Source organism: Hemicordylus capensis, chromosome 2 (genome assembly GCF_027244095.1).
Source record: "Hemicordylus capensis ecotype Gifberg chromosome 2, rHemCap1.1.pri, whole genome shotgun sequence".
Taxonomy (NCBI): Eukaryota; Metazoa; Chordata; class Lepidosauria; order Squamata; family Cordylidae; genus Hemicordylus; species Hemicordylus capensis.
The window spans coordinates 12,551,883-12,562,841 of record NC_069658.1 but is presented as its reverse complement, the minus strand read 5'-3'; the positions used below and the strand labels follow the sequence as shown (position 1 = coordinate 12,562,841).

At 45.6% G+C, this 10,959-nt stretch overlaps 1 protein-coding gene across 1 annotated transcript; it reads left to right on the top strand.

Annotated features, from left to right (window-relative positions):
• The first annotated feature begins 350 nt into the window (after window positions 1-350).
• Window positions 351-5,489, top strand: IER3IP1 (immediate early response 3 interacting protein 1). The gene is made up of 3 exons (XM_053289099.1): window positions 351-547; window positions 3,984-4,085; window positions 5,294-5,489. Exons 1-3 carry the CDS (start codon window positions 457-459, stop codon window positions 5,347-5,349), a joined length of 249 nt encoding a protein of 82 aa, XP_053145074.1. The 5' UTR covers window positions 351-456; the 3' UTR covers window positions 5,350-5,489.
• Window positions 5,490-10,959: the final 5,470 nt, after the last annotated feature.

Genomic DNA, 10,959 nt, shown 5'->3' with positions numbered 1-10,959 from the left:
AGATAGATAGATATACACACACACACACACTTCTGCTGGTCTATTGCCGTTACAGATAAAACTGAATAATGGATTATCATGTGCCGGGGCAGCTGGGCCCACCCAACAGAGGAGATTAGCAGAGGAACTGCTACAAAGAGCGGCCAGGCTGGTTCTCCCCCAAAAGGAAGCGCGAGCGACCGAGAGGCTGCGGGGACAGGACGGGAAAGGACACGCCCTCTTCAGCACCAGGGGCGGGCCTCCGGCTGCCCCCCTCCTGCCCCGCCCCTTCTCCTCAGCTAGGGAGGCGGGGCGACAGCCGCGAGGCGTCGTCACGTTCCCCTACGCCTGCCTCGCGCCACGTCCCGGCTGGTGCCGCGCCTGCGCCCTGAGCGGTCCCGGTAGCGGAGAAGGAGGCGGCGGCGGCGGCGGCGCGGGTGGACGCTTGCTGCTGGCCGGCGGAGGCGAGTCCTCGCGATGGCGTTCACGCTGTACTCGCTGCTGCAGGCCGCGCTGCTCTTCGTCAACGCCATCGCGGTGCTGCACGAGGAGCGCTTCCTCCGCAACAGTGAGTGGGCCGCAGGGGCGTGTTGTTGTTGTTGTTGGGCTTAGGATGCTTCCTTCCTCGTTGCTCGGCCTGTGGGGTCGGGGACTCTCGCGGGGCTGGGCGGCTGGATCTGGGTGGGCTTCGTTTCAGGGGTTGTCAAACGTGGGTCCCCGGAAGTTGTGGGACTACGACTCCCATCATCACCCCACCCCCCAGCCCTGCGGTTGTGGCCAGGGTTGCCTCTAACAAGGGTTCCCAGATGCTGTTGACTACAACTCCCAGCATCCCCAGCTGCAGTGGCCTTGGGCTGAGGATTGTGGGAGTTGTAGTCAACAACTTCTGGGGACCTCTGTTAGAGGGAACTCTGGTCACGGCTTGTGATGATGGGATGGGGATGGTGGGAGTTGTAGTTCAGCAACATCTGGGGACCAAGGTTTTTGAGAACTTTAGTGATGTGCTCAGTTGGCCAGAGGAGACCTCTGGAAGTATTTTGTACAGCGGGAGGAGACACAAACCTCTGTATTGAAATTTATAAGAACTTGAGTACAGGTGTAGACATCAAAAAACTTGGGAGTGCACATATGTGCATGCCTTAGAGCATGCGTCCCCAAACTGTGGCCCTCCAGATGTTGCTGAACTACAACTCCCAGCATCCCTAGGCATTGTGGCTAGGGATGCTGGGAGTTGTAGTTCAGCAACATCTGGAGGCCCGCAGTTTGGGGACGCCTGCCTTAGAGGGAACACTGATCTGGGGCAGCACATAACATTAATAAAATAGATACAATATAAAATAATTAATTTTAAAAGCTAAATGATCAAGCTAAAACTACATTTAAAAGTTACAAATTCTAAAAGTTTTAAATTAAAACTATAGTTAAAATCTAAAAAAACCTTACCAGATATAAACAGCAAAAAAAACATTAAAAGTGTCTCTAAAAAGATGTCTTTGTTTTTTTTTAAAAAAACAAAACAAAACACTGAGCTTCCCCTCAGCCAGAGGTAGCAACCTTGAGACTCTCCAGATGCTGGTTTGTGGCCCAAGATGAACCTGAGATTCCTGCCTTGACATGGTTCACACAATCACTTTAATGTTGGTGACTCATGTTAAACCTAGATTCAAACAATAGTGTGTTCCAGGCCAAAGACAACACAACACACTCAAGAAGAAAGACAGGGCAAGGAGAGAAATGTTTAAATTACCCCATGCTGACCACGCAAATGACACACACCATGTGTGTGTCAATGCTGTGCATATGCTGCTGGGAACAGAGAACTTCCTGTTCCCAGTCAGGAAGCAGCCTGCGGTGTGGCTCTTCTGAATAGACAGTGCAGCTTTTTAATACCAACGGCGCCATGGTGGGGTGACAGAGGGACAGGTAAGAATTGTCTTCCTCCTTCTAAAGCACCCGCTCGCCGCCTACTGAAATGATTTGACTGGGGCAGCTCAAAATGTTTTGGCTCCTTGGATGAGAGGGTCTGAAATGCTTTGTGCACACTCCTTCCTATCTGCTTGCCGCCCCCCAGATGTGCACCTGCTCGCCATCCTCGTCCCAGATGTGCACGAAACACTTTGCACATCCCTACTTGCAGGATTCCCTGTAATGTCTGAATGTATTGCATTGTGTGTGGGGGAGACAGAGCCTGTAGGGACACCTCCATGAGAGAATTAATGGTTTATTTAATACTAGCAAGTGAGGCCTGTCATTGACCAAGCAAAGTCATTTTGCGTAGATTAAACTGCTAGGCGAGTTCAATAAATGAAATATATGTAATAGGATTTTTTAATTCATGTGCTTGCAAAAGGGAAGTAAAAGAACAGCTTGAAATTTGTAGAATTTCAACTTCAAACTTTTTTTGCATAATGACCATACATGTTCCCCATTTTCACATATATGGACTCATGCAAGATGCTGCACAATTGTGGCATGCTGTGCTAGTACAAGTACTGTTCTGGAATAGAAGTGAATTTCTTCATGCAACAACTCGCATCCTTATGTGAGTGCAAAGCATTTACATTTGCACCAGATAGTCTGAATGCTATCAGTTTCTTCTAATTATAGATGTGCAGCATTATCTATTTATTGGCCTTCTTATGAGGCCAATAAATAAATAGCTTATTATGAAAAATTGTCAGCTTGGCCTTTCCCCCGTTTTTATATCTTCAAATAATTACATTGTATGTTATCTTACAGTTTTAGTTGTTACTGGAAGAATTCTATTCTCCAACCATTACATAATGCACTTTTATATATTCACATATGCTAAACCTGCTAACTGGGCAAAGAGGCACCTTTTCAACGTGGTGATTCTCTTTATTTAGCAGAGGGAGAGTAACTGGCCCTATCCACCCCCAGCACAGGACCTCCAGTTAGTGATGTGCCCAGACCGGTCCGGAGGCCATTCTACAGTCCGGACAAGGGCGGTTCGGATTCGGGTGGTTCAGGGTGGGGGGTCCCCTTAAGGGCGTGGGAGGGTTTACTTACCCTCCCGCCGCTTTCCCCCCTCCGGTGCCCATATTTCATGGAGTAATTTCTCTTACTATTTCTTGGAGCGCCCCTTCTCCTGCGCTCTGCTGCAGCAATTGTTTTAGTAATGGGGCGGCAGGATACCTCCCTGCTGCCCCTTCCCCCGCTTGGCGGGCAGTGCAAAAGGGTTTAAGCAGCCGTGTGTGTGTGTGCGCATGCGCGTACTTTCTTGAGTAAACAGAGCGGCAGGATATCTCCCTGCTGCCCCTTCTTCCGCTTTGCTGCAAAAGGCAAGCAGCAAAGTGGAAGAAGGGGCGGCAGGGAGAAATCCTGCCACTCCATTTACTCAAGAAAGTACGTTTGCGCGTGCGCGCGCACAAACACACACACACAAGGCTTCTTAAAGCCTTTTGCACTGCCCGCCAAGCGGGGGAAGGGGTGGCAGGGAGGTATCCTGCCGCCCCATTACTAAAACAATTGCTGCAGCAGAGCGCAGGAGAAGGGGCGCTCCAAGAAATAGTAAGAGAAATTACTCCATGAAATACGGGCACCGGAGGGGGGAAAGCGGCGGGAGGGTAAGTAAACCCTCCCACGCCCTTAAGGGGACCCCCCACCCCAGTGCTGGACCGCACCTCCGCGGTTCCGTGCACACCTCTATCTCCAGTGACTGTTGCTGGTGTCTATCTTATGTTTCTTTTTAGATTGTGAACCCTTTGGGGACAGGGAGCCATCTTATTTAATTATTATTTCTCTGTGTAAACTGCCCTGAGCCATTTTTGGAAGGGCGGTATAGAAATTGAATTTATTTATTTATTTATTTATTATGTTCATTTTCTAATTATAACTTGAAAGGGGTTATTTATTATGTAAAATATTACCATATTTGGATTTAAATAGGCTCTTTTTCTGAAGGTAGATTGCTCACGAATATGACTGATACATTTCATTATAAAATGCCTGCATATTTAACATAAAACTTCTGAATTCTACAGTTGGCTGGGGTACAGATCAAGGGATTGGAGGATTTGGAGAAGAACCCGGAATTAAAGCACAATTAATGAACCTTATCCGATCTGTGCGGACTGTTATGAGAGGTAACAATACTCCCCCCCCGCCCATCATTTTTTCTTTTTCTTGAGTCTCTTTCTTTAAAAGCCTTCCATATTGCAGATATCTGGTATTACTGAAAGTGAAACTGCTGATTGCAAACTAATTTGAAGTGCCCTGAGTTACTGCAATACTGTGCCATGTGACATTGGACCAAGACAGAAGTCCTGGCATCCAGTCCTGACCAACAAACCTTGGGATGAGACTTCTAGTTTATCATGAGCAGGATGACTGTGTGGAGGGAACTGGTTGCCAACCTATGTGTGAATCACCCCTTAATTCTTGCCTCTTCCACCTCTATCCTCTGCTGTTTTTTATATCTGATTATCTTTGCTTTCCTCTGATCCCAGTTCTTTAGGTGTGAAATATGTTATGGATAGTCCCTTAAAGGTTTTGTGGTGTTGACATTGTTATGGTGTGCGCAGAAATGTGTGTATAGAAAGTGCATCATAAACCTTGTATAGGGTTGGGGAGAAACAAGCAAGGACTGCAGCTCATGGGTGGAGAACCTGCTTTGCGTGCAGAAGGTCCCAGTCCCTGGTATCTCCATGTAGAACTGGGTGGTCCTCCTGCCTGAGACTTTGGGAAGTCACTGCTAGACGAGGCAGACTAATGAACTGGATGGATCCGTGGTTTGGCTTCATATAGGCAGCTGGCCTTTACTGCAAGAATGCCTCTATTAATGCTTGTGGAAAGGGGTAGGAAATATCCCCCCTTTATTAATCTGAATTAAGTTTCAGTTGTTAAGATGACACATCAGGACCTTGCATAACTCTTTGCACTCTCTTGTAACTAGTAGAGTCAGAATAAACGATGCTGTAGAAGAAGGATCATTTTGATGGAGCCTTCCTTTTGTACAGAGGATACAATATCTAGTGAATGAGAACATAAACTGGGACCATGAGGAGGGCTAGTAGCTTGGTGGGTAGAGAACCTGATTTGCATGCAAGGTCTCAGGATCAGTCCCTGGGAAAGATCCCTCTCTGCACTCCTGGAGGGGTTGATGCAGAGGGGGTCAGTCTACACTCTCTTTGCTACTGGTCAATGTAGACAGAGCTGATCTACATGATCTCATGGCCTGACTTGGTATAAGGCAGCTTCATATGTTCCCTGTTCTGAAAGAGTTGTCCTAGTTTAATGAACTATTCTGTTTGTCATCTGGGGAGAAACAATAATGTTCTTTTTGTCTTTGCAGTGCCATTAATTGGAGTGAACACGGTCACAATTGTGTTGCTGTTGTTGTTTGGTTGAAGACGGCCTCTTCAGTCTGTGCAGCATCTAGAACAAACAAACTGTCAACCAATTTGCATTGTGTTCATCAGGATTCCATCTGACTTAGCTGTCAAAGCCACACATTTGTCTCAATAAAAACACCATTTCTATTTATTGTATTCCTTAATAACCACTCCATTTCATTACATCAGAAAATGGAATCAATGCAGAAAGTGCTATGGATAAGCGGAACCTGAATGAAATTTTCTTCTCTGACCATTACAGTAATAGCATCAAGTGTTTACAGTATGTGTTGTAACATATTGTAATAGTTGCTTAAAGGTACTGTTTCTTTAATACTTCATTGCTCAGGGCTGAATTTCCTAACAGTAGAGGTAAAGTGTGCCGTCAAGTCGATTTCGACTCCTGGTGCCCACAGAGCCCTGTGGTTTTCTTGGGTAGAATACAGGAGGGGTTTACCATTGCCTCCTCCCGGGCAGTATGAGATGATGCCTTTCAGCATCTTCCTATAGCGCTGCTGCCCGATATAGTACCAGTGGGGATTTGAACCAGCAACCTTCTGCTTGTTAGTCAAGCATTTCCCTGCTGCTCCACTTTAGGTGAGTATTCAGCGGGGGGTCCAAGCTGAACTGTTTCAGTAATAATAACCATGTTGATAAAGATAAGTTTTTGCAGAGCATGGGGTGAAATGTGGCTTGTGTTCTGGATTGCATGCAGTCAAACAAGCTGAAACTTAATCCAGATAAGACAGAAGTGCCCTAGGCTGGTAAAACTGATCAACCAAGTAGTGAGGTAAATCTGGTCTTGGACAGTGTCATATTCTTCAACTTGGGGTTTCTTCTGGATCGGACACTGTCCTTGGAGACACAGGTGGGGTGTGTGCATGTGCAGAAGTGCTTTCCACAGAATTGGAAATTTTGACTATTGAACATATGAGAGGTTTTGAATAGATTTCACCTGTAAACTATTTTTAAAACTGCATTATTGATAGGCTATTCATATAAATAGATATATTCTATTGTAGCTTTTCCATATGATTTTTGCTCCTCTCTTCATCTCGGCTTCATCCTTCTGTAGCCCTGAAGGTTCAAAAGGTTTTGGATTTGCCTCTGGCATGTTACAAAATAGATGGGATATCTTTTATTGTATAGACTTCCTTTTGATGTAAGATTTTGCAAATACAAGCTTGCAAAACTCATAGTGGTTGACAAAGGATGCACTGAGGCAATGAAAGAGCATTTTAACAGAACTTCCTAACTGTACCAAAGCAGCGAGGGAAGAGATGGTTTTTTAACACTCCCCTTCCACAAAAAGGCCTCAGTGCTACCTGAAAATATGTCCCCAACGGTTGTGTGGCACTTAGGGATATATTTTCAGGTGGTGTAGGGGGCTTCCAGGAGAAAGGGAGGGCATTATAATTGCCACTTCCTGCTGCACCAGTGCAGTTAGTTGGGAAGTTCTGTTAGGCTGCTCTTTTGCTGCACCAGTGTATCGTTGTGCTGTATGTCAGCCACAATGGAAAGGCAGCTGCTATTTAGGAGTAGTGTGAACTTGGTTACAAATGGAAACATTGGAGAACCTTAATTGCTTCAGTTTTGTGGAGCCAGAAGTATGACTATGCTAATCTTTGTTCTCTTTCCATTTATGAATCTGTGTCTTCCAAAATCTGGATATGCCCACGGGACAATATTGTTAATCTTTTAAAAACCCATTTCCTGTTTGACTTGACTGTTGAATGATCTCTTGTAAAATGAAAGCACAGTCCAGGCATCTCCTTCGAAATCTTCATGCCAATTGGATTTGGCCACACTGGTAGTTTTCACAGCAGTAATCCTGTACATTTATTGTTGTCAAAAACATTCCTTGTAATCTGAGAAATTTTCACTAGTGTTGCAATATGTATGCAAAGATTCCAACAGCAGTTGCTTTTCGTTAAGATGCAGTGATGGTCGTCACTGGAAGTAATCATTTCCTAGTTTATTGTGGGGCTGGGGAATGCTGGGAAATGGCATGGCTGGCATTTGGAGAAGTGTCACCAGTTCAGCTCTCTGTACAGTATGTTGATCTACATGTTGACATGGACGTTTGCCAATTAAACACTAAACCGAAGCACAAGCATTAATCTTTATTTCAGAACTCCAGGCTCTGCTAGTGGGGCACAATCCAGCCATTATTAAGCACAGCAAAGTCCTATTAATTTCAGTGGGAGGATTAAGTATGTACTTAAGTCTCCTATTAAAATCAATAGAACTTAAATGTGCTTGGCTTTAGCTAGATTACATGGATTCGGCATCCCTTTGCAGTCATGACTTGCTGCAAGGTTCAGCAGTCTCCATTTTTCTAGCATTCAGGACAGCCATATGTCTTATAGTTGGAGCTTTCTGCCTTAGGGCTCTGTTCTAGATTCAAAGCTTTGTTATGTAATCCACTAACTGTTTGAACCAGGGGTTCTCATTTCAGCCACTATGGCTGGAGATGGTGGGAGTGGTAGCCCAGCAGCTGGGGGCCTTGTTTAAGAAACCCTGGTTTAAACCATAATGTATTTAAATGGAGCTGAAGGCTCATATACTTGGCAAAATTGTACTGAGGTAAGGTGAATTATTAGTTTATTTATCATATTTCTATGCTGAATACGACAAATATTTATATGCCGCTTTTCAACAAAAGTTCCCAAAGCGGTTTACATAGATATAAATGAATAAATAAAACAAACTAGCTGGGCCGGGCGCAGAGCATCTGCACCTCTGACAGCCCGCCTGTCCCCTCCTGATGGCCCAGCTGCCTCCTCACCCCCGGAGGCCGGGCCCGCCACCTACTCATCCCCGGCGGCCGTTTTCTCTCGGGTCCCGTTGCTAGTCCAGCAGCTCTCAGCTTCTCGCGAGAGCTGCCACGCATGGGCTTAGCGAGGAGAAATAAATATATAGATGGCTCCCTGTCTCTAAAGGGCTCACAATCTTAAAAAAAAAAAAAAAAAAGCCACCAGCAACAGCCACTGGAGGGATGCTGTGCTGGGGACGGATAGGGCCAGTTAGTCTCCCCCTGCTCAATAAAGAGAATCGCCACTTTTAAAAGGTGCCTCTTTGTTCAGTTAGAAGGGACTGATATGTTACCGCCTGAAATGTTACCAGTAACTTCTTACCATAGATTGGTAGCATACAGCCAGAATAAATCTAATGCATACTGACTCCTTACTAGTACCACAGAGCTACCTAGGGACCATCTTGCTCTAAGGGGAGGAGAGAAGAAAGAAGCGGCAAAGCCTAAAGGGCTCAGCATGTGAAGATCTGAATATGTGGCTTGATGTATGGTGTTTTACTGAAGCTTTTATGTAAACAGCTTTGGGAGGTCTGCCTGAAAAGTGGCGTATAAATGCCTTAAATAAACTGCCAACATTGGAATGCCAATAGTGAGGAGGAGGATGGGTTTTAGGCCATGTGCTCATGCTTATAGGTAAGTGAATCTGAAGGCTTAATGTGTTCTTAATTGTATCCTGGTGGAGTGGTTAAATGGAAGTGCATCTCTCCTATTCATGAATTGCTTGTTCATCAGAATACAGTTATGTACCCTCCACTCCCTGCTTTCCTGAGCAATGAGAAGTTCCAGGGGTGCAGTGCTACCTGGATTTTCTTTTGGAGGAGAGCTATCTGGAGGCTTAGTATCTTGGTAGTATTCGGTTTATTCACAAAGATAAAAGTTGAGCTTTACCTGGAGCTGAAATAGCAGAGCACCACTTACAGCTCAGTAAGTGGTTATGTTGGAGCCCCACAGAGCAAACATGCACTCTGAGGTGCTTTGTGTTGCTGCTTAGCTTTGCCAAACTCCCTGACTTATTTTATTTTATTTATTTAAGTTCTAGACCGCCCAAACTTTAGTCTCTGGGTGGTTAGACTAGACGTCATTAAGCCTGACAGCTAGATCTCCTTCACTGAGCACATGGACTCCTCTGGCTGCTGGGGTTGAGGAAGGAGGTGAGAAGTCACCTCACACTCTTTAACATCAGCTCCTCTGATCTCTTCTATATGTATTTGTCATCTTGCAAGACTTATTGGCTCTGCAGTGCCTTGAGAGACTCCTGAGGAAACTTAGCGGTCATGGGATAAGGGGACAAGTACATGTGTGGATTGCTAACTGGTTGAAAGACAGGAAACAGAGGGTAGGTATAAATGGAGAGCTTTCACAATGGAGGGAAGTAAGAAGTGGGGTCCCCCAGGGATCTGTACTGGGACCGGTGCTTTTTAATTTATTCATAAATGATCTCGAAGTAGGGATAAGGAGCAAGGGGGACAAACTTGCAGATGATACCAAACTCTTTCGGGTAGTGAAATCCAAAACGGATTGTGAGGAGCTCCAAAAGGATCTCCAAACTGGGTGAGTGGGAGACAAAATGGCAGATGTGGTTCAATGTTGGTAAGTGTAAAGTGATGCACATTGAGATGAAAAACCCCAACTTCAAGTATATGCTGATGGGATCTGAGCTACCAGTGACTGACCAGGAGAGGGATCTTGGGGTCGTGGTGAGCAGCTTGTTGAAAGTGTTGACTCAATGTGCGGCAGCTGTGAGAACGGCCAATTCCATGCTAGGGATCATTAGGAAGGGGATTGAAAATAAAATGACTAATATAATGCCCTTATACAAAACTATGGTGTGGCCACACCTGGAGTACTGTGTACAATTCTGGCTCCCCACATCTAAATATTGTAGAACTGGAAAAGGTACAGAAGAGGGCAACCAAGATGATCAGGGGCCTGGAGCAGCTTCCTTACAAGGCAAGGCTACAACACCTGGGGCTTTTTAGTTTAGAAAAAAAGACGACTGTGGGGAGACATGATAGAGATCTATAAAATTATGCATGGTATGGAGGAAGCAGAGAGAGAGAAATTCTTCTCCCTCTCACATAACACTAGAACCAGGGGTCATCCCATGAAATTGATTGCCAGGAAATCTAGGACCAACAAACGGGAGTACTTTTTCACACAACGCATAATCAACTTGTGGAATTCTCTGCCACAAGATATGGTGACAGCCAACAACCTGGATGGCTTTAAGAGGGGTTTGGATAACTTCTTGGAGGAGAGGTCTAGCAATGGCTACTAGTTGGAGGGCTATAGGCCACCTCCAGCTTCAAAGGCAGGATGCCTCTGAATACCAGTTGCAGGGAAGTAAGAGCAGGAGAGAGGCCATGCCCTCAACTGCTGCCTGTGGCTTCCAGCAACATCTGGGGGGCCACTGTGTGAAACAGGGTGCTGAACTAGATGGGCCTTGGGCCTGATCCAGCAGGGCTGTTCTTATGAGAGGAAAAACCCACCAACACCTTATTCATTCATTCGATTTCTATACCACCCTTCCAAAAATGGCTCAGGGCAGTTTACACAGAGAAATATAAATAAGATGGTTCCCTGTCCCCAAAGGGCTCACAATCTAAAAAGAAACATAAGATGGACACCAGCAACTGTCACTGGAGGGATGCTGTGCTGGGGGTGGATAGGGCCTGTTACTCTCCCCCTGCTAAATAAAGAGAATTACCACTTTAAATGGTGCCTCTTTGCCAAGTTAGCAGGGGTTCAGAGTCATCGACTGGGAGCCTGGTCTATCAGTCACTGATCAGATGAACAAAGAAATGGTCAGCT

Coding starts and splice junctions, on each gene's coding strand:
- IER3IP1 (XM_053289099.1), top strand. CDS start 457: ATGGCGTTCACGCTGTACTCGCTGCTGCAGGCCGCGCTGCTCTTCGTC. Junction 548..3,983: donor GGAGCGCTTCCTCCGCAACA/GTGAGTGGGCCG, acceptor TGAATTCTACAG/TTGGCTGGGGTACAGATCAA. Junction 4,086..5,293: donor TGTGCGGACTGTTATGAGAG/GTAACAATACTC, acceptor TTGTCTTTGCAG/TGCCATTAATTGGAGTGAAC.